The 21,635-nt window shown below is 43.2% G+C and overlaps 1 protein-coding gene across 7 annotated transcripts in view; it reads right to left on the minus strand.

Annotated features, from left to right (window-relative positions):
* Window positions 1-21,635, minus strand: part of FANCC (FA complementation group C) — a 168,248-nt gene that overhangs the window by 41,421 nt on the left and 105,192 nt on the right. For 6 of the 7 annotated variants that reach the window (XM_075931806.2, XM_075931810.2, XM_075931809.2 and 3 more), the window contains exons 11-15: window positions 14,508-14,583; window positions 13,606-13,687; window positions 10,140-10,318; window positions 7,327-7,523; window positions 1-6,665 (exon numbers count right to left, since the gene is read on the minus strand). The exon at window positions 1-6,665 is cut by the window's left edge and continues 21,954 nt beyond it. In XM_075931806.2, coding sequence (XP_075787921.1) covers window positions 6,522-6,665; window positions 7,327-7,523; window positions 10,140-10,318; window positions 13,606-13,687; window positions 14,508-14,583 — 678 coding nt within the window. In that variant the 3' untranslated portion in view covers window positions 1-6,521. The remainder of the gene's footprint in view (window positions 6,666-7,326; window positions 7,524-10,139; window positions 10,319-13,605; window positions 13,688-14,507; window positions 14,584-21,635) is intronic. The other variant, XM_075931816.2, reaches the window with a different exon arrangement.

Raw genomic sequence — 21,635 nt, forward strand, 5'->3', positions numbered from 1 at the left:
ACCCCAATGTGCCAAACTTGTGCTTTAAGTATGCTCAAAGTAGGACAAGGTAAATCTTTCTGCATCGGTTTTATCATTAAACCTGTTGTAGCAAAAAAAAAAAAAAAAAAAAAGTCACTAAGAAAGTAAAGGCATCAGTTAATCTATGAGAAAAAATGAAAGTACTAAATTTCCCAGGTCTTTGGGGGGCTCTTGTACTCCAAACATATTCAAAAAGTTAAACAAAGCATAATAGAGAAACCACTTCCTCTTCTTTAAGTATTCTCAAACTATGATGATAATGACAACCTGTTACAACTACTTTTATCTGCTTATCTGTTGTAGGATTATCGAGGGATGAGAAGAACTAGTCGACTATCCAATAAGCAAATGCTTATCAGCCAGTCAACAGGATAGTCGACTAGTTCATAGAATCCTAAGGCTGAAAGAGACCTCAGGAGGTCATCGAGTCCAGCCTCCTGCCCAAAGCAGGACCAACCCTAATTAAATCATCCTAGCCAGGGCTTTGTCATTTTGAAACTTAAAAACCTCTAGAGATGGAGATTCTACCACCTCCCTAGATAACCCATTCCAGTGCTTCGCCACCCTCCTAGTGAAACAGTTTTTCCTAATATCCAACCTAGACCTCCTCCACTGTAATTTGAGACCATTGCTCATTGTTCTGCCATCCGTCACTACTGAGAACAACCCCTCTCCATCATCTTTGGAACCTCCCTTCAGGAAGTTGAAGGCTGCTACCAAATCCTCCCCCCTCTCCCCACTCTTCTCTTCTGTAGACTAAATAAGCCCAAATCCCTCAGCCTCTCCTTGTAGGTCATGTGCTCCAGCCCCCTAATCATTTTAGTTGCCCTCTGCTGGACCCTCTCCAATGCATCCACATCCTTTCTGCAGTGGGGGGCTCAGAACTGGACGCAGTACTCCAGATGTGGCCTCACCAGTGCAGAATAAAGGGGAATAATTACTTCTCTAGATCTGCTGGCAATGTTCCTTTTAATGCACCCTAATATGCCATTAGTCTTCTTGGCTACAAAGGCACACTGTTGACTCATATCCATCTTCTCATTCACTGTAACCCCCAGGTCCTTTTGTGACAGACTGCTACTTAGCCAGTCCATTCCCAGCCTATAACAACGCTTGGGATTCTTCCGTCCCAAGTGCAGGATTCTGCACTTGTCCTTGTTGAACCTCATCAGATTTCTTTTAGTCTAATCCTCTAATCTGCTTAGGTCACACTGGACCCTATCCCTGCCCTCATACAGAGGCAGTGGGGGCGGGGGCAGGGAAGAGGGGAGTACTTCAAAGCAGCAGCGCTGCCACTTTGAATGCTGCGGGGAGCCCAGCGTCAAGCTCCTCGCTGCATTTCAAAGTGGCAGTGCCACGTGGAACCTTGGATCAGCTGGGGAGTCCCCACATGAACCTGGGCTTCTGCACTTTCGCCTTCAAAAGTGGAAGCCCCCTATTGACTAATCAGTGCAAAAATACATCAACTATTTGATTAGCCAATTACCCAATACTTAACATCCTTAGTATTCGCGTGGCAAAAAAGTCACTCAAAAGGCATTGGGTCCAGTTAGACTCCAAATCTTTTAAGCAGGTATTCCAGCATCAGATTGTTTTTATTCTGAGGAAACAGTTATGATATGACTCTTTCAGCAGTGTTTGAAGCATCATAGTTTGAGGAGTTTTTGCTTTTCAAATAAAGAGCACCATCTGAGTCTTGGAGGGTCTGTTAGACCATCAGACAGCATTAACCTTATGTTTCATAACAATTGCCAGAAAACCAAGTTTCTTTGAAGATAACACTGTCAAACTGATTTTCTGGGAAACTTAACTCTTCTTAGGAAGAGTTTCTGGGGAAGTCACAATTGTCATATACATTTTCTGGCAACCAACACTTGATAGATACTGTAACTGTGGCAAAGACTTGCTGTTACTGGGACCAAAACTGGCTGTTGTAGTGAACATGCACATTGTATGTCTGGATGCATATATGTTTAGATTTTGTTGAATCAAAAACGGCATAATGAATCTTTGCATAAGATACAGATGTTTCTCAGAGATGAAGTACAGAAATGATGAAACTACTAGTGCAGGAACAGAATACTGCAGCCTTGTATCAGACTGGTAGGGAAGTATTGTCTACTGCGCTGGGTACTGATCCAGAATCTGAGAATTGGGGAAGATGTTACATCTCTTCCAGAAAAATACATCAAAAACATGCTGTGTAAAGAAGTATGTTCAGAACATGTCACTTACTTGCTGCATTTCAGAGTTGCTCTTGTGCCTTTTAAATTGTTGCTGTGTCTTACTATATTCTAACTATAGTCTAAACTATGTTCATTGTCTACACATGAGGTCTGCTAGACTCATAACACAATTTTGTGCAGTGTACTTCTGAATCTAGAAAAGTTTTAACTTGTTCATTATTTTATAGTTCATTAGGTACAATAAAGTCAGATTTAAATGCATCGTTTTTTGGTTGTTTTTTTTCCAATTTTGATGTGGTGGGAGTCTTCAAAACCCTAATGCAGAAATAGTTGTGGGTTCAGTCCAATACAAAGATTAGAAGCATTTTAAACAGTAAATCTTTAAATCATGTAATCCTTTTTAAGAAGCCAACATATAAAACAATGGGAATATGATTTCTCACTTCTTTGTTTCCTTTCCCTGAGCCATCCTTGCACATTAACTACTTATGTGAGTCAACCTACCACTATTAGACAGGATATTATAGGTTTCTTTTAAAAAGGAGGAATTATTTTAGATTTTGCTTTGCAGTGACTGAACTGTGAAATGTGTTGTTTCACATGACTGCAGTTCACTTCCAGCAACCAAAGAATATAAATGAATACAATATGCTTAGTATGGACCAAATTCTGAATCAAGAGGGTTAAGTAACACACCTCTTTGTAGTTTTGTTTTTAAAGTTTTATATTAAAAGTCTATTGAATGGGAGTAAGTACAATGTAAGAGTTCAGGAAAGCCACAGAAAACAAGATCCAGCAAAAAGAGTAATGAGCAAAGCAAATAACCAACTTTCTTCCTTGAAATAAATTAATTTTAGATTCTTTGTCATACAAGGAAGAACATTCCACACATGTCTTCCCACTGGACAAATTCCTTAGATTTTTTTTTTTAAGTAAACAGCAACAGCCTCCTTAATTTCAGATCTATTCCATGCCTTTCGGAAGCAACATCTAGGAAGATGAAAACTAGAATGCCTGCTTTACTCATGTGTATACTTTGCAATCAATACATGAAAAGATGCAACAGACAACACTTCTCAACTGATTTTTCCTTTGCCCAGTGTAGGAATAATTGAAGCCAGTGTAACCATTTTGAAGCGCTGTTTCCATAAGAACTTGTTTAGCTTCCAGAGAACTAAAATTGTTCTCCAGCCCCCTGTGCGCTTTTTGGTCAGGAAGTTGAATAAAGCCCTCTTCCTTGGTATGCATCAGATACCCTCGCTATTGCTCCTAGGTGGAGGAGCTGCTTAATTTCTTACTGAGGGATCTCGTGAAAGGGGTCCTTGAAGAGGTGGAAAAAAGGGACATAGCCTGTGGTCTAACAGGTGTTTCTAGCTTATCACTGGGTGGTTGGGAAGGTCGGGCAGATCCTTGACCAAAATTTCAAATTTGCTGTTTGGAGGTCTGGGAACTGTAGGAGCATGACTGAGATGGGTACTTCCTCTGATACTGCTGCTTGGGTTTATTGTAGTCATATGGCTTATGCTGAGGACGGATGTAGTAAGTGCCTTTGTTCCTGTTTTATGGAGTGTATCTCTTTCGCTGGCGTGGTGGTGTGTACATGCCAAAGTGTGGAGTGGTGTGAGAAGCTTTACTGCTATGTAGGATGTCATTTGTGGTAGCAGCAAACAACTTTCATTTTGACAAGAGAGAGATCTTCCACCTTCATTTGAAGCTCCCTGGGCATACCTGCTGCATGCAACCAGAAGGTTCTCCTCCTAACCACTGCTGTGGCTGTTGCTCTCGCCTCTGTGTCGGCCACATCTATTGCTGATAATAGTGTCATACAGGTGATGGTGTGTCCATCATGAATGATTGCCCTGAGGGTGGACCTCTTAGAGTCGGGCAGATGCTCCAACAGTTCGGCCAGCTTGGAGTAATTGTCAAAGCAGTGATTAGCTTGCAACACAGAGTAGTTCGCTATTCTGAGCAGCAGGGTGGCCAAGAAACACACACATTTTTTCCAAATGTGTCTAATTTTCTATATTTTGTCATTTGTTGACAACTTGAGTTGCGGAGTTTTCAAGCACTGATTCACTACATCTTCCACCAAAGAGTTTGGCTGGGGTGGGAGAACAGAAAGTCCAAGTCCTTGCAAGAGACAAACTATTTCCTGTCAGCTTTTTTGCAAGTTGGCTGGATGGAGGCAGGTGTCTACCAAATGACGTCCGATATCTCCATTACCTCTTCATCAATTGGTATGCAATCCTTCCCTGAGAGGAGGGACAATGTTCTTTAGGAGACAACGCTGTTTCTCCTTTACCTCCTGAAGCTGAACAGCCTAAGTAGTGGCCGCTCTTTTAGAGTTCCTCAAGTTGTTTCAAGTCATCAATTGAATGGGTATCTTCCAGTATTACGGCTTCATTGGGAGAGGAGGATGAATTGTCACCTGAGGAAAGCTGCAGGGCTTGCGTGTCTATGTGCTCGTCAGGAATTTGACCCTCCTCCTTGTCTTCTGAATCTGCAGTCAGAAGGGCGTGGGATGGGAAGACTGGTGGAAGCCTCTTTAGAGATATAGATGGGGCTCTAGAGCAGCGTCTGGGGGGTCTCCAATAATCCCATGGGGTGGATAATGAAGAGGCGGAAAAGGCCAGTCAGGATATCACTGTGGGTGGTATGGTCTCTCACGGCAATGGTGGTAATGACAAGATGCAATAGGAGAGCAGTGTTTGGGGAGGGGAAAAGAGAAACTAGATGGGCATGAGAAGAAACGTAGCTGCCGCCAGGAGGCAGTCCACCAGAACCAAGGCTGAGGATTTTTTTTTCCCATAGAATAACAAACTAGCACACCATCGACTAAACTATAACATTTAAACACTAACAGAAACGTGTCTGAAGAGAGTAAATGTCTGAGACGAGAGAGGGGCTCCATCCATAACCAAGGGTGGTTAGCAAGGAACTGAAGGGGAGAGGGGCTGGGCTGTGTATACAGGGCAGCAAACAGCCAATAGAGCGAACCGCCTTCAAGCATGCGCAGCCTGTCTGACAACTGCTAAGAAAAGCTCCGAACTGCAGCTCTGGAGCACCCACGAGGACATCACCCAAAGAAAAACCCTGAATTCTCACTGCTGTGGCCCTGACTAAAAGACAAAGACACTGCCCACATTCCCCTCGCACACCAGAGCCTATGGGGGGCCCAGGCTAGTAGGTTTTGTGTGCTTCAGCCTTACGGGGAGGCAGCAAGGGGGCAAGAGTGCCAGTGCGGGCTCCCCAATGCTGTGAGGTGAGGGAAGCTCTGAGCCTCGGGAGCCGGATCCAAGCAAACCACTTTCAAATTCCCAACCAGTTTCTCTCTATTTGTTAAAATCAAATCTAGAGCAGCCTTCCGCAGTAGCTTTTTTTGCCTTCTGAAATAAAAAATTGTCTCCAATACATTTCAAGAATATGTTGGATAATCTGTATCCTGCTGTTTTATTTTCCCAACATTTATCTGGATATTTCAAATCCCCTAACACCACCAAGTCCTGTGCTTTTTGGATGATTTTGTTACTTTAAAAAAAAAAGCTTCATTCACCTCTTCCTCGGGGCTAGGTGGTCTGTAATAGACTTCTACCATGAAATCACCCTTGTGTTTTACCCCTTTTAACCTCACCCAGAGAGTCTCAACAAGTTTATCTTCTAAATCCATCTCAACTTCAGTCCAAGTTTATTCATTTTTAATATATAAGGCAACACACCTCTTCCCATTTACATCTGCCTATCCTTCCTGGGGAAGCGGTACCATTCTATACCAATATTCCAATCATGCATATTATTCTAAGTCATTAATTATCACTTGTTTGTGATCAGGCTCAAGTATACCAAAGCAGAATTTCAGGATCAAACTGTTAAATTACTCCCAAACACCTAATAGTAATCCACCAGTAAATAATTTTTCTGAACTTTATCTCTTCCTTGTAACATTCAAACAGTAGGGTTTTTTATTTATAGAAGGAATAGGCCCTTCCTATTATTATAGCTTTTGTTTCCAACTCTAACTTTTGTATTTCATGGACTATGAGAATTTACAGAAATCCACATTACTCGGACATAATGTGGGCAACAAAGAGACTGTGAATAAATAGCATTTAAATAGCACAGGTCCCTAGAAGAATAAAATATTAGAATATATATCTAAAATGTTTGTAACAGAATAACATTTCCAAACACCTATTTTCATACATAAGGAGAAGGAAATATAAACTGAAAAAACCTGAGTTCCCTCTCACCCTTTACCATAAAAAAGATGTGATCAGCTGGTCTAGTTACTGGGTTGATGTGAACAACAATATAAAACTAATCCATAAATCTTAGCTCTTGAAGAAGTTCATTCACCAGTTTCACAGTCCTTTGATTTTTTAATCCAAGTTGATTAAATCTGTAGGCAGTACGTGTAAGAAGGCCAAAAACTTCACTGGCAGAATTGCTTCCCAGAATCACCTGAAGAAAAAAAAAAGGAGGAAGAAAGAAAATAATCTAATTTAGATATATTACTCCAAGTACAATAATGTCTAGCTGTGCACTACATGTTATATGTTATCTCCACCTTCCTCCCCTCCAAAATATTTAATCTATGTAATCTCAAAAGCAACAAAATTCCACAAAGCATGAAAATAAATTCCCCTCGGACAAAGAAGGAAAAGGGTAATGAAATCCCAGGACTAGTTCTCAAAGTGCAACAAAACAGCACTTAGTGCAATGGGGAGGAGTTTTATTCCACCTCTCCGGCCTGCTGATCCCTGAGGGCTACTCTGCATCCCACTGTGATTCCAACTCCTGCCTTTCATATGTTCTCAGCTCATACTAGAAAACCTCTCTGCTGGGAGGATGGAACGTAGGAGGGACTGGCATAGCTTTCCCTATGCTACCTAAGGCCTCCTTTGCACTATGGCAGTGGTGGACAACCTGTGATTCTGACTCAATTTGAGAACCGCTGGCTTAGGCAATGACTTCTGCAGTGGGACCCTGTGGAAGCACCTTCAAGAAGGGGAGTATTTTAGCAGTTGTTTTAATTTAAGTGAACAAGATTTTAATTCTCTGTGATGAGTGTTTTTGTAAGGAGTTTTCAAACACGTGAATGATAAAACACAGAAACACTTACATGTGAAATAAACTCTTGAGCAATCTTGTGTCCACCAGAAGAAAAGAGCAAAAAACTAAGAAGAAGATGCCTGACAAGGTGTCTGGTGCAAGATTGCCTCTTATCTGTTTTAGTGTTAGCTGCAGCCTGCAGATCTGTGATGGAGAGGGTTGTACAGCTGAAGAGCATCATCAGACGATCATACACTGCTCGCGCTTCTACCTGTAGGGAACAATTTCAAAAGATAAAGGATCAGAGAAGAGTAAAAAAGTTGTGTTTATGGTATTTTTTAATGAGATTTGTTCACTAACAGGCATCTGAATCCTTTGAAGAAATCCCAAAAATATGTCAAGAGCTTGAGTTTAAGGGGCACGACAGAGAACAGAGAAGGAAGCGCACTGGTTCACACAAACATAAATGGGCAAAATGGAAAATGCTTTACTTTCTTTGGTCTTGCAAACTAAGCAGCCAAGGGCATTGAGCCAGATTTTGACCTTTTTTGTAATGAAAGGAAATGGAGAAAATCCCTCAGTAGAATGCAGTCATATTTTTACATTGTGGGAAAAAGAACAGAAGGCTCTTTGAAGGCTCACTTCAATATTGTAGCTACAAATCAATTAAACCCTCATGCAATCTGACCTCAACTGATAAAACTTTCCGATAAGAATGATGGGATTTGGCGTCTTCCTGCATTACTTACAACATGTTTATTTCCTTTGCCTCTTGAGCAGCCAATATAAATGTACCGTTAAAACAGAGAATGAAGATTTTGGTGTCTACATAAAAGAAGTTGTAAGTTCATCATAAGCAGTTATTACAAAACGTATTTCATTGTAATAATATTGTTCATTACATAAAAACCAGGAAACACAAGGACAAAAATGAAACATACCACATAAGACAGTATGACATCAGCCCCTTCAGTGTTCTTGAATTTTAACTATTTGATTCCCCGCACTTACTGATTTTTTTTTCCACAATTAACGTTTCTATATATGCCAGTTTGAAAGTGTTTGCTTCACTGGAAAAGTAATTTCTCACTGAAATCTGTTACGTCCCAGCTTACACTAGGGAAGCCACATGGCACTAATGAGATGACACTAAAAGTGTATGAGAAATATTATTATCCTTTTGAGACTGGATTTCACTTGTTGAGGTTGGAGCCACATGGCTGAGGGAAGCTGCTTGTGCGGCTAGGGCTAGAGCTGTGAGACCAGGTATGCCTGCTCTGGTGGCTCTGGAAGGGGCTGGAGCTGTGTGGCTAGGGGTGGCTATTCAGATGGCCAGAGCTGCCATATGGCTGGGGGTGAATGCTCGGGCAGCCCCAACCAGGACTGGAGCTGCATGGTGAGGGCGGCTATTCGAGCAGCCCTAAATAGGGCTGGAGCCGCCGCATAATGGGTAGCGGTGGCAGCACTGTCCACGTGGGCAGCCGCCTGCCAGCAGCCCTGGTCCCTTTAACCCCAGGAGCTGCTGGTCAGCCAGCTGGGAGTGCTGGGCAGCACTGCCTCAGCTCCGCCCTTCGCCCATGGGTCAAGGGAGCTGGGCAGTCCTGCTGCTTTCTCCCATAAATAGTTGCTAGCTGGCCAGGGGTTGGGCAGCACTTACCTCCACTTTCCCCTCCAGCAAGCAGCTTCCTGAAGCAGCCTAGTCCTTGGCTCACTCCCTGCAAGGAACCGCCGGAGGAATGGGCAGCCCTGCTCCAGCCTCCTCCCAGGGAGGAGTCACCACCTCCCCAACCTCTCAGCCCCCCCATCCTGAGCTCCCCTTTGTCCTGAATCCTGCAACCCTTGGTCTGAGCCTCCCTCTCTTTACCTCCTACCCTCCCGCCCGGATTCCTGTACCACAGGGTCATGCACCTTGTATATTATCCCTTGGTTTAGTATTTTTTCTTGTATAACAATTTGAGAGTGAGAGTGAGAAATTAATGGGTGCCACAGTGGCACACATCCAAATAAGTGCATATGATGTCAATGTGTGTACACAAGACAAAACTCACTCTGCTCAGGGATGGGAAATCTTAGAGGGAACACTGGTTATAAGGTGCAAAATGTAACCAATGTAACAAAGGAGGATTCCCTGGGTTTGGTAGAACACGTACCACACATATCTCCATCATCCACATGTAAGAACAGGGTGTGTGCTCAAAATGTGGTTATACTCCAAATGCCTGCTACAGTAGTCCCTATAGTCTTAGTTAGCAATGGGTAAATTAATGCAGTTCTTCAGCTGCTTTTCTTATTCAGGGCATCCAATCCATGCTGACTCCAGCCTAGGGAAGTGTAAAAATGGCAAAAGGTCCACCTTTGTTCTTCTCCCCTATGTTCCTATGCGGAGTGGACTAGAGAAACAGACCTTTAGTGTTTAAATCAAAACTACAATAAGTAGTCATGACACAGCATAAAAAAGGATATAATCAGATCACTACCTAGTGTCTATAATGACAAGTGCAACAAAAATCAGATTAGATGGATAATGTTAGATCAGCTGCACTATTATTATTAGTGTTTTCATTTTTAAAGCATGGCTATCCTATAGGATTCTACATAAGAGGAGCTCTGAAATCCTTCCACATATAGCAAATAACAGCAAATCAAGCTGATTTGACACATTCATATTTTTCAGAAGAAAAGCATTATGGCTCACAGTACACTTTAAAAATCTACTTTCTAAATGTTCATAGTCGAAAAAGTCACAAAAATTATGCCAAGGCTCTCTATTATAGAATTTTACAATTCCAGGAGGACTCTACAAAGCCCAGCCACCTTACCACATAAATACCTCAATTTTCAGGTGTTCAACTGGCTAAACAGCCTCAGCCCTGGCTACACCACCTACCAGCGTTTGAGTCCTCTGCTCTTTATCATTGTGTGGACTGTAGTAAAATGCTAGCAGCCATAGAAAAGCATCTGAGGACTTATCTTCAGATTTCAGCAATTGCTCTACAGCAATATCAATCCATTCTCCAAAATGAGCCAACAAAAACCAGCTCTCAAAGAGATCAGCATGCGATCTGCAAAACAAGCAAAATACATTTCCATTTTAATGGCTATTCACGTCTTGTGAGATGCAAGAAGATTCCAAGCCGTGGTTCCCCATTGAGTGAAGATGTTATTAAGTATGGAATTGTTTAGTGCCCACCCATGGTCAGTGCTAAAGCAACTACAGGTTGGACCTCTGAATGAGGGAATATGCTCGATTGGGGAGGTCCTTGGCCACCAGCCTGCAAGGATACTGCCTCCCTCCCTACAGCTGGCTCTACTCCAGCCACACTGCCACTGGGCTCCAGCCCTGCTGCTACAGGCCTTGGGCTCGGTACTCTGCCACCAGCTGGCTGGGGCTCTCTGGGGACAGAGCTCCCCAGCTGCTGCCGCCTCACTTCTGCCCTGCCCAGCCGAGGCTTCATGGGGACAGGGTTCCATGGCTGCCCTGCTGCTGCCGTGCCTAGCTGGGACTTCCCAGAGATGGGGCTCACCAGCTGCTGACAGCCTCGCTGCTGCCACGCCCCGCCAGGGCTCCCCCAGGATGGACCATGGATGTTGCTGGACCAGAGAATCCCAGATTTAAGAGGTTTAACCTGTACTGAAGTTGCCCACCCATCAACTACGAACAGCTCAGAGGTATACTATGACCCTTTCTTGAGGAGCTAGGACTTTAAGTCACTGTGTTACTCTCTACCTTCATGAAAGGAAGTCTCTTGTGGTAGGAGGGTGACAGCTCCTTGACACTACCAACCCTTCAGCACTCTCCTCTGGGCTCTGCCTGCCACTACTTTGCCATTCAGGTAACACTATGTGTGTCTCAGAACTCCTCAGAAGCATCCCCCTGTAGCCTCCAGCCTCTGCCCCTGGACACGCACACAGTAATTAACAGGTTCACTGCACTCAAGGCAATAAGTACATATGCCCTAACTTGTTTGAGTCAACTGAATTTCAGCTCCAATATAGCAACACAGCACTGTAATCTACTATATGTTTTAAAGAGTTTGTGTGTGTGCGCGTGCGTGCGCGTCTGTTCAACAATGCCTCCTAAACCAGGGGTGGAGAACCACAGCCCAGGCAGCTCTCATTGGCTATTTTCCAGTGAAGACCCTCTGTTCCCCTAAAGGGCAGCACCACTCAGGGTATGTCTAGACTACAGAGTTTTATTGACAAAAAGGCCATTTTTCGGACAAAACCTGAGTTACAGCCACACTGAAAGCGCATTCTTTCGACAGCAAATCGAAAGAACAGAGGGGGTTTTGCGCAATTGGTATTCCTCATTCTACGAGGAAGAAGTCTTTTTGCGAAAGAGCTCTTTCACAAAAAGGTGCGTGGGGATGGGGAAGAGGGAGTTTTTTCAGAAGAAGAGGGAAGAGGAAAAAGCACAGGTGCCCTGATGGCCATTCCGTCCATAGCAATCACTGCTTATATGCGAGATAGCGTTCAGACTGCCTGGATGCTATCTGTCAAAAAGGCATGTTGCTTTTTTGATGTGCTTTTCCCGTGTGGACGCTCTCTTGTGCAAGAGGTTTTTTCGGAAGATCTCTTCAGGAAAAAAAAAAAAACTTCTTGTGCAAGAAGCCTGTAGTCTAGATGTAGCCTTAGAGATCCACATGCTGGATCCAGCAGCCAACCACTTTGAGCATGTGGCAGTGTAGCAGGCAGGGAGCCTGCCCTGAGGTACCTTCTGGGCATGGGACACTGGCAGCCCAGAGAATTGTGGCTGACCAGGTTTTTTGGTGGGCTAGATTCGGCTTGCAGCCCATAATTTCCCTGATCTGACCTAGGTAGACATGTAAATCAACTTTCCTTATTCTATGAGAAACTGTAATAAAAATTCTGAAATACATTTTCCAATACATACATGCAGCTCTCTGCCCAAATTCTTAAATATGATCCATATCTATATCTTACAACGCTTATGTGTCACAAGCTTTCATTTGACATATTACAAGATACTATTTATGGAAAAAATCATGAAAATGGTATATTAGGTGTAGTAATTTTTTCAGGCCTAATAGCAGTTGCTGTTACAGAACAGTGAATCCTTTGCCGGTTGATACTGAGAGGTTCTTAGAATCATAGTGGTGTTGGAGTGGCACAAGTTCCATAAGTTAACTGCCTCTGTTCACAGAAAGGATAGATTTAGCTTCTCCCTATTTGCTAATATTTTGGTATAACATAGTTATGATTTTGGACATTATTAGATATGTGAGAATCATGAGTGATAAGAATATCTTGCAGGCTTCCCAGACAACTCTCAGCTCCATGTATTTGCATTCTGGAATCTCAAAGTTGTGCTGTGTGGTCGTCCATGTGGGCTCCCCAGTCCAGTAGAGAGGCATTCCTAACTAGCTTTTCCTCAGGTATGGGAGGTAAAAGGGGAACTGCCATGCATATGTGTTTGAGATGTCATCAGGTCACTAAATAAAATTAATAAGCAACAGATTTAAAACAAAAAAAGTATTTTTCATATACTGTGCAGTGAACCTGTGGAATTCCTTGCTAGAGGATGTTGTAACGGCCAACACTATAACAGGGTTCAAAAAAGAACTAGAGTATGGGTTCCCAAACTGGGGAGCGTGCCCCCTGCGGAGGCATGAAGAAATTCCAGGGGGGAAGCAAGGCGACCCAGCGCACCCTCTCCCCTCCCGGTCAATCCCCTCCCCAAGTTTTGCTGTTATTTTTGTTTTTCGTCCCTGGTCAGTTCCTTTCTTTTTTCCCCTCAAGTTTTGCTGCTTTTGGGGGGGGGGGGGTTCTCAAAAATCGAAAAGGAGGCGTGATGCCAAAAAGTTTGGGAACCACTGAACTAGAGAGGTTCATGAAAGGTTCATAGTTTAGCAGGCCTCCTTATATCCTAGGTCAGGGGTGGACAAGAGAGCCTCCATGGGCTGGATCTGGCCTGACAAGTGGGTTGATCCAGCCTGCAGATGACCTGCCGCTTCCCTACCCTCCGGCCAATCAGGGCCTAGGGATCGGGGAGCGCGCAAATTCTCCTCTCCCATTAGGGGTGTGCTGGTGGTTCACTCTAAGCACCGCATGCCCCTTGCAAGGCGGGGGCAGGAAGCAAGAGACTTTGTGCACTCCCTCTGCTCCCAGGCTCTGATTGAAGTGGTTCCCCTTTCTAAAATTACTGCCCATCCCTGTCCTAGACCTGTTTTCTTATCCTTAAATAGAGCTTGTATTTGGAAACTAATGAGAAAATGGCAACTTAAAGATAATGAAATGTTAATCAACCAAGATTATGAACCGTATGACTTTTCACATAGCAAAAGAAGAAAAGGAAGAAATGAAGAATACTGTAAATATTTTTATTTACCTAATGCTTTTATCTTCTACTACTGCTTTAAGCATGTCAGTAATGTATTTCAGGTGCTGAGACCAGAGCACAGCTGGCAAATCTGGAAAACAATAAGAAAAGTTGTACCTAACAAAACAGGGTTAAACTGAACAACATTTGGGCACCGTGTCAAGTTAGAACTTGTTAGACATATGATTCAGTATTCAGTAGTAGCTTCTCATTTTTAAACTTTCCCATAATTTGCAATCATATCTATAATAAATTATGTTCTTAGGGCAAAAATTCATTTGCAAAATGCAAGACTAAAATTCAGGCAATTTATCAAATTAGGCATAAGTATATAGTTTCTCAGATACTAATCTAGTATCTCTCTGTTATCCCTGTCAAGTTCTCCTGTTCTGCATAGAAATTGTATCACATGAAACATTAGTTTTCTGATATGAATAAATGGAATAACATTTGACATAACTGAAAGCAGATTTTTAGATTTCAGAGAGGAGAAAAGCAACATTATGCTAAGACTTTTTTGTATTTCACTATGGGAGTTTTCACAATGATAATCATTGGGCTTACAAGAATACCTTTCCAGTCCTTGATAACTGTGTTTTAATTCCTAACACAGGTTTTATAAAATTGAAAATGATTTTTCTTTCTTCTATTACTCTTATTTGATTCTGGTTTTAATTTTGTTTAAATCTATGCTATTGTATATAGGAGTTATCCAAAAACCTATATTAAAAGAGCAATACAAAAAAGTTGCGAAGTCAACTCAAAGCTTAGGAAATGCCAAAATTAATGTTGCCCATGCAACCTGACTTCAGAGCTCTTGTGCATTATTTTTGAGGTTATTTATTGTGAAGAAAAATAATTGAAACTGTAAGCTTCCATTAACGCTACAAATAATTCAAGACAGAACTTACCGAAAGGATGTTTGAGTAAGGCTACTACAAGAGGCTGATGATGATGAGGAAAGTAGGCCTTCAGAGGAAATTTATGCTAAAACAAAAAGTCAATATTTTAAGAGCTTTGTGGTCGGCTTCCGAGAACATAAAATGTAAAGATATTATAATGTGAAAACCACATACAACAACAGTGCTGTTGGGGGCATAAAGGAATATTGAATTAGTTTTAGACCTAACATTTACATTTTGTATGAAGAATGGGGGGAGAAAAAGACAGGTTAGGTGGCTTACAAAACCTAGTTATTTACATTAATAGAATTATTTTGCCTCAGTGAAAACAGGCTTTTCGGGATATTCCCAAGCAATTTGTTATGATGTTTTAGAACCAGAAAGTGTAACTGACTAAAGTAATTTTATTCTGATACATAATTCAAAAAGTAAACGAACATTTTGTTATTTATGAAAACTATTTTAGTTTATAAGCACCCGCTGGGTAACCTTAATGCAGTGAGTTATCCACTAACTAACTACCTTAACTCTGTCCTGAAGAGACCACATTCTCTACGTAAGAGCTTCCCAACCTTTTTGATATCGGGAACCAGCAAGCCCATTCACAGACTGCTGGTGGACCAGCATTTTATGTGCATATTTACATATTCATTATGCAAACGATAAATATGCAAATATGCACATAAAACTTTGCCAGTCCGCCAAAAACCCAGTCCCGCAACCCCCAGTGCCAACCCTATCTTCTAGAACCCCCAACCACTCCACTATCCCCCAAAGCCAGCCACTGGTCCCAGAGTCGCCTGCACCCAACCTCTGCCTGCACCCAGCCTCCCACTCTCAGAGCCCCCCCCCCGTGCCAGCCCTCCATCCAGAACACGTCCGTGCCAGCCCCCCGCACCTTAGAGGACCCTCTAGCGCCAGCCCTGCCTCCATAGTCCCGCCCCCCACTACTAGCTTAACCTCCAGAGCCCCCCCAGCACTAGCCTCACCCCTGCAGCCTCTAGTGCCTGCCACGCCCCCCTCACCTAGCCCTGTACTGCTGTCAACATCGTGACTGCTCTGGGGGCCTAATCTGGGGTACACCACCCAGTGCCTCCCCTCCCACCACAGCTGTTGGGAGAGACATATCCTTCCCCACCTATCAGCCAACCAGCACCAGGCCAGGGGCGGGGTCTCTTCTGGCCATGTAAGAGCGTTTCTCTGCATGGCAGGAGGGCCGCGCAGCACGGGGTCTCCTCCTAGCTGCGGAAGAGTGCTGCTTGGCTGAGAGGCAGGGTAGGGCACGCCCCTCTCAAAAGCCACAACGAGAGCGGTGTCCCCAGAGCCACCCAGCCTGGCAACAAGAGGTCATGGCCCAGCAGTTGGGAATCACTGCTCTAGGTGAAAGTACTGTTCAGTCTCCACAAAAGTTCTTGAACAGGCTGCAAATTATGCCGAATTAGGTGACAGATAAGCAATGCCAAACTCCTATCCAATGAGAACTGTGCTTAGATTATAAAGCTCATTTCATGTGTATTTTGTGTTTTCTTTGTCCCCCAAAATTTCAAGGAATCTGAAAGTACAAAGAAAAGTATGAGAATCAATATATCATTGGTATGATAAGACTGGCAAAACTCCAAAGGTTTGTATTTGTCAAATGGAGTTATAGGATTCTTAATTAAGATACTAAAGCATACATGCAATTAATATGCAACTCAAAAAGCCCAAGAAAAAGCTGCAATGGGCATGTTTAGAAGACAAAATACTACCCACATTTTGAATTAACTTGCCCTACAAATATGATTTCATTTTTTTACAATCAAAGCTGGTTTTCAGCATAGAAAGAGTTTAAGCAAAATAAAGATGTTTGAACCTTTCTAAAGACTGACTACAAGAAAATCAGTTTGTTATAGGCAATTACTACATCACACTTTATACAAAGCATCAAGGTAACTAAAAAAGGCAACATCTAACAACTGACATAGAAGTACAATAGTAAGTCAAAGTTTAGTTTTTAAACAAAGATATTTGATCAACTAATGATTAAAAAGAAATGCCAGACATGTTTAATGAGCACACTCAGGCAAAAAATGTTAACTTGATACTATTGTTAAAACACTTATTCACTGGAGGGAGCTGAGGAGAGAACAAAAGAAAAGTCTAGCTTCCTCCAAAAACATAAGTTCAAAGTTTAAATTAAAAGACAGTTGCCATAACTGGTGTTCTTTGAGATGTGCAGCTCATATCCATTCAACATAGGTGTGCTCACCACATGCACCAGTGTTGGAAGATTTTCCTTCAGCAGTATCCAAAGGGGACTGGGTTCATCACCCTCTGGAGCAGAACGCAGACATTCCACACTGTAGAAGGTGCTCCTCCCACCCCAGATCCCTGCTTCCTCAGTTCCTCCTTGCCAGAAACTCTGACAGAGGGGAAGAAGGGTGCAGAGTTCAATGGACATGAGCAACACATCTCAAAGAACACCAGTTATGGAAACAGCTAACTGTCTTTTCTTCTTCGAGTGCTTGCTCATGTCCATTCAACATAGCTGCATCAATTATAGTCTACTAATCTAGCATGACTCACTTCTTAAAGGTAGATTTACTTATAGAAAAAAGAACGGTTACTTTCCTTTGGTAACTGTTGTTCTTTGAGATGTGTTGCTCATGTTCACTCTAATATGTGTACGTGTGCATGCACCACATGCAGAATCATTGGATTTTTCCCTAGTGATACCCATCTGGTCAGCTGTGGTGGCCCCAGAGGTAATGCCTTGCAGTGTCACAATATATATCCCTGCCAACCCGACTCCTGCTTCAGTTCTTGCCAGTACCATCCAACAGAGGAGAGGAAGGTGGGTCTGGAATGGACATGAACATCACATCTCAAAGAACAAGAGTTACAAAAGGTAAGCAACTGTTCTTTCTTCTTCGAGTGATTGCTCATGAGTATTCCAATATGTGACTTACCTGCAGTTTGTATGGAGGAGGGATCAGACCATCTTGAGACCCAGCATCCAGTACCTCTAAGGGGCTCTCCTGACTGACCAGCAGGAGAGCAAGAATGTCAGATGCTCGGTAAACGAGGGGCAAATAGCAGTCTCCCTCTATGCCAGGGTTTGATTGATGCTGGAGGTGGCAGTAATGGCATGGTAAAAATGTCCTGTGCTGCTTGGTAAATCTTCAGGCTGGAAGGGACTTGAATGTCCAGGGTGAGCTGCAGGCAGGGCAGCTGTGGTCAGCCTGCGCTGGAGTTTTTTCCTGCAGTCTCCCTCACAATCAGCCTTCTTGGCCTTGTCCTTCTGAGGAATGAGGGCTCACCCTTGCCTGACTTCTTCATCCTCCTACATGGAGCCAGGGACACAGATGTGCCTCAGTGCCATCAGCACAGCACCTATCAAAGCACTGGTGCTTGGCACCGAGTCTGAGTGCTGGTCCTGGGGAGCGAGGTTGGACTTCATAAAAGCATTTAAGCATATACCACTGTCCTTTATTGTCCTGGGAGGAAAAGACCTGCAGATCTGATACTTGTCTGGGAGAAATGCAAATCTCAGACAATGGAGGCAGTCACTGACTGGCATAGGCCTGCAGCACTCAGCACAAGCTTTAAAGCCAGGGGAGCAGGGCATGCCCTGTCTCCTGGCTAAGTCTCTAGAGGGGACTAACAAACTGCTAATCTTTAACTCTTTACACGTATCTAAACTAGAGGGAAACTATGTAAACTGAATTAAGAAGTTAACTAAAACTACAGCTAAGGCTAGAGCACATTGTTCCAAGCACTGTCCTGGCGGCAAGAAGGAACTGAAGAGGGAGAAGCCTGGGGCACTCTAGATAGCATAGCAAGTGTACACCAGGAGGCGCTGGACTTGGTTCCCTAAAGATACTACTGAGGGAAAATCTTCCAGTAATGGTGCATGTGGCAAACACACACACTTATGTTGAATGGACATGAGCAAGCACTAGAAGTAGTACTGAAGTCATTCAGACAACCCAGATCTAATCTGAACATTGTTAGAAGCTTTGAAACAGCATTATTTAAGCATAACACATGGGTTCATCTCCCCAGTAACCTCAGGGACAAGGGATGCCTAACAAAAGAAAGTTATTCACCCTGTGCAAGAACCACTGTTCTTCAAGGTCTGAGTCCCCGTGGGTGGTCCACTGTTGGTGATGAGTCGTCCCAGAGCCACAGTTAGGAGCTTTTTCTTAGCAGTTGTCAGTTGGGCTGCACATGTACAGAAGGCGTCTCATGCCATTGGCTGTTTGGTGCCTCGTGCACGCAGCCCGACCCCCTCCCCCTCCGTCCATTGTTTACGCCCAGGTAGCCAAGACTCTGAGAGGTGTGGGGTGGGGTAGGGAAGGGAAGGGAGAGTCGTGGAGCACCCACAGGGGGACACACCTCAAAGAACAGTAGTTACTGCACAGGGTAACTTCCTTTTCTTCTTGGGGTGATGTCCCTGTGGGTGCTCCACTGTTGCTGACTACAAAGCAGTATTCAATCTGGATGGTGGGACTCGTAGTTACTGCTTGGCGGCAGAAGATAATGCAACTGTAGCCATTGCTCTATCACTGTCAGTTGAGGCATGATAGCATAATGCCTGGCAAAGATATGGTTAGATGACCAAGTGGCTGCCCGATAGATGTCATCAAGGTGCACATTGTTTAGAAATGACATAGATGTTGCAGTAGCATGGGTGGAGTTTGTTCTTGGTGGAGCTGTGAACGGCTTATTGGAAAGAGAAAGGCATTTATAGGATACAGGAAGATATCAGCTTGGAAATATACTGGGCTGAGATAGGTGTGCCCTTCAAGCGATCTGTAAAGGACACAAAGAGGCGTGGAGACTTGCAGAATGACTGTGTCCTGTCTATATAAAAAGTTAGAGTCCATCGAATGTCCAGGATATGGAGCATGGCATCCCTAGGGGATGCATGAGGTTTCAGGAAAAAATGGGTAAACTATGGGCTCATTGATATGATTTTGGGTAGAAATGTTGGATGCAGTCGTAAAGTTACTTTGCCTTTGGTAAAGATCGTATAAGGCGGACCAACTATCAAGGCCTGTGTCTCACTAACTCTGTGAGGAAGGTAGAGGTTCTGAAGGCCCTTGAGGAATCTCCTGGTGATGGGATGTCCAATGACAGATGATCTGTTGACCTGATTGTGGAAGGCTGTAATTGCTGCCAAATGCACCTTGACAGAGGAGATAGATAGGCTCCTGCTCTTTAGATGGTATATGTAGTTGAGGACAGAATGAAGCAGAGCTTTGTGAGGAACAACGTGCATCTGTTGGCACCAGAAGGAAAACTGTTTCCATTTCTGCAGGTAAGTGGTTCTGGTGGATGGTCTCCCTGCTATGAAGGAGAATGGTTCCTATTTTCTCAGAGCAGAGGGATTCAGCTCTGTGGAACCAGACAGGAGCCAAGAGTGGAGGTGAAGAGTATGGGGTTGAGGGTGAAGTAATTTGTCCCAGTTCTGAGGAGAGGACATCATGTCGGTATGGAAGTGGGTAAGGTGCTTCAATAGACATGTGTTGGAGGTACGTGAACCAGGTCTGTCTGGACCATGATGGAGCTATTGGAATGACTCGAGCCCTGTCTGATTGGATCTTGTTCATGATCCTGGGAAAGGAGGCAATAATCTATGACATGGTGTTAGCAAGTGAAGGACTTTCACCATAACACATGTGGAGAGCTGGCACAATAGATTTAACTCCTAGCAAGTTGAAGAGTGTGGAATTTCCACTTATCTCCAATCACCACCCCACCTCTGTGGAGCTGCGTAATGTGCTGCTATCATGCACCCAGGGTAAAATAAAATTTCTGCAGGAGGCATTTAGTCATATTAAATAAAACAGCTGCAATTTCATCCCTACTTCATACTACACGAAACTAGAAGACAGATTTAATTATAATGCTAACCAGAGGTAAGTATATCCTGGATTCCAAGACTCATCCCTTTATTAACTATTATATCCCCCAAAAATGGGGAAGTCAAAAAGAATACAAATTCTCTGCAGTTTCTTTAGAGGTAAAATATATTCAATACAGGTTGAACCTCTCTAGTTTGGTACCCTCGGGACCTGACTAGTGCCGAACCAGAGAATTTGATGATCCACAGGAGGTCAGTATTGTCTAGGAGCATTACCAATATTTCCACTGCTTACTGGGCTCTTAGAAGACATGTAGGGGTAAATTAGCACTAAACAGCAGAGAACACTAAAAGCCAGGACTGGTGGCTATAAACAAACTTTATGGGACTTTGGGAAACTTGGCTACACCCATTATAAATGAACATCCAGCTAACTAAAAATCACACTAGACCCACGGATGTTGCCGGACCAGAGTGCCCGCCTAGAGAGGTTCAACCTGTAGTAAAATAGCTTCTCAACCCAGTGATTTTGCCATGTCAAAAACTGACTGGAAAACTTAATGAAATTATTAAAGTGAGAAATTTTTGTATGGGCTAGGAACCTAAACAAACTTGTGGCCTATAAATATAGCTAGAATTTTCAATTTTAAACTCTATGGGGCTGACTCACATTTCAGTTAAGCTTGTGAAAAGCACAAGTACTCAATTGGCTGCAGTGGAATTAAACATGATGTAAAACTAGCATGGGCAGAGATTACGGTCCTGAATGGGGAAGTTTTAAACCTCATCTGAACTCGTGGATGGTCAATATTGTCAACTTTGTATCGCTCTATGTATTTTTTTTCTTATTACATTCAACAGTGTTCAGTAGGCTCCCAGCTGATGCAAAAGAAATGCTTGTCTACAGACCTCCTCATCCTTTCAATCAAAGATTGAGGATCATGATATAATTTATCATGCAGGCAAATGCTGCAGGGCCAAGATTAACAGATACAGTGCTTAATTTGTGTCAGGACTAATAAGCCCCAGCACCTCTACACTTGGCAGTTTATAGCTCTGGCACCTCTGAGCTTGCTGTATCAGTTTATGCATGTAAAAAAAAAAAAAAAAATCGCTTGAGCCCTAGCACCTAATTCCTTCAGTCCATAGCACCTCTTTCATTATAAATTAAATACTGAATACGTGGGGATGATAACATACATTGGCAAAATGTTTCAGGATACTACCAAATAAATTACTCCTGTGTTGCAAAAGGTGAATTGCACATCTTATGTCTGATTCCAGTTTAA

Source organism: Pelodiscus sinensis, chromosome 6, assembly GCF_052426305.1.
Source record: "Pelodiscus sinensis isolate ZL-2025 chromosome 6, ASM5242630v1, whole genome shotgun sequence".
NCBI classification, from domain to species: Eukaryota; Metazoa; Chordata; order Testudines; family Trionychidae; genus Pelodiscus; species Pelodiscus sinensis.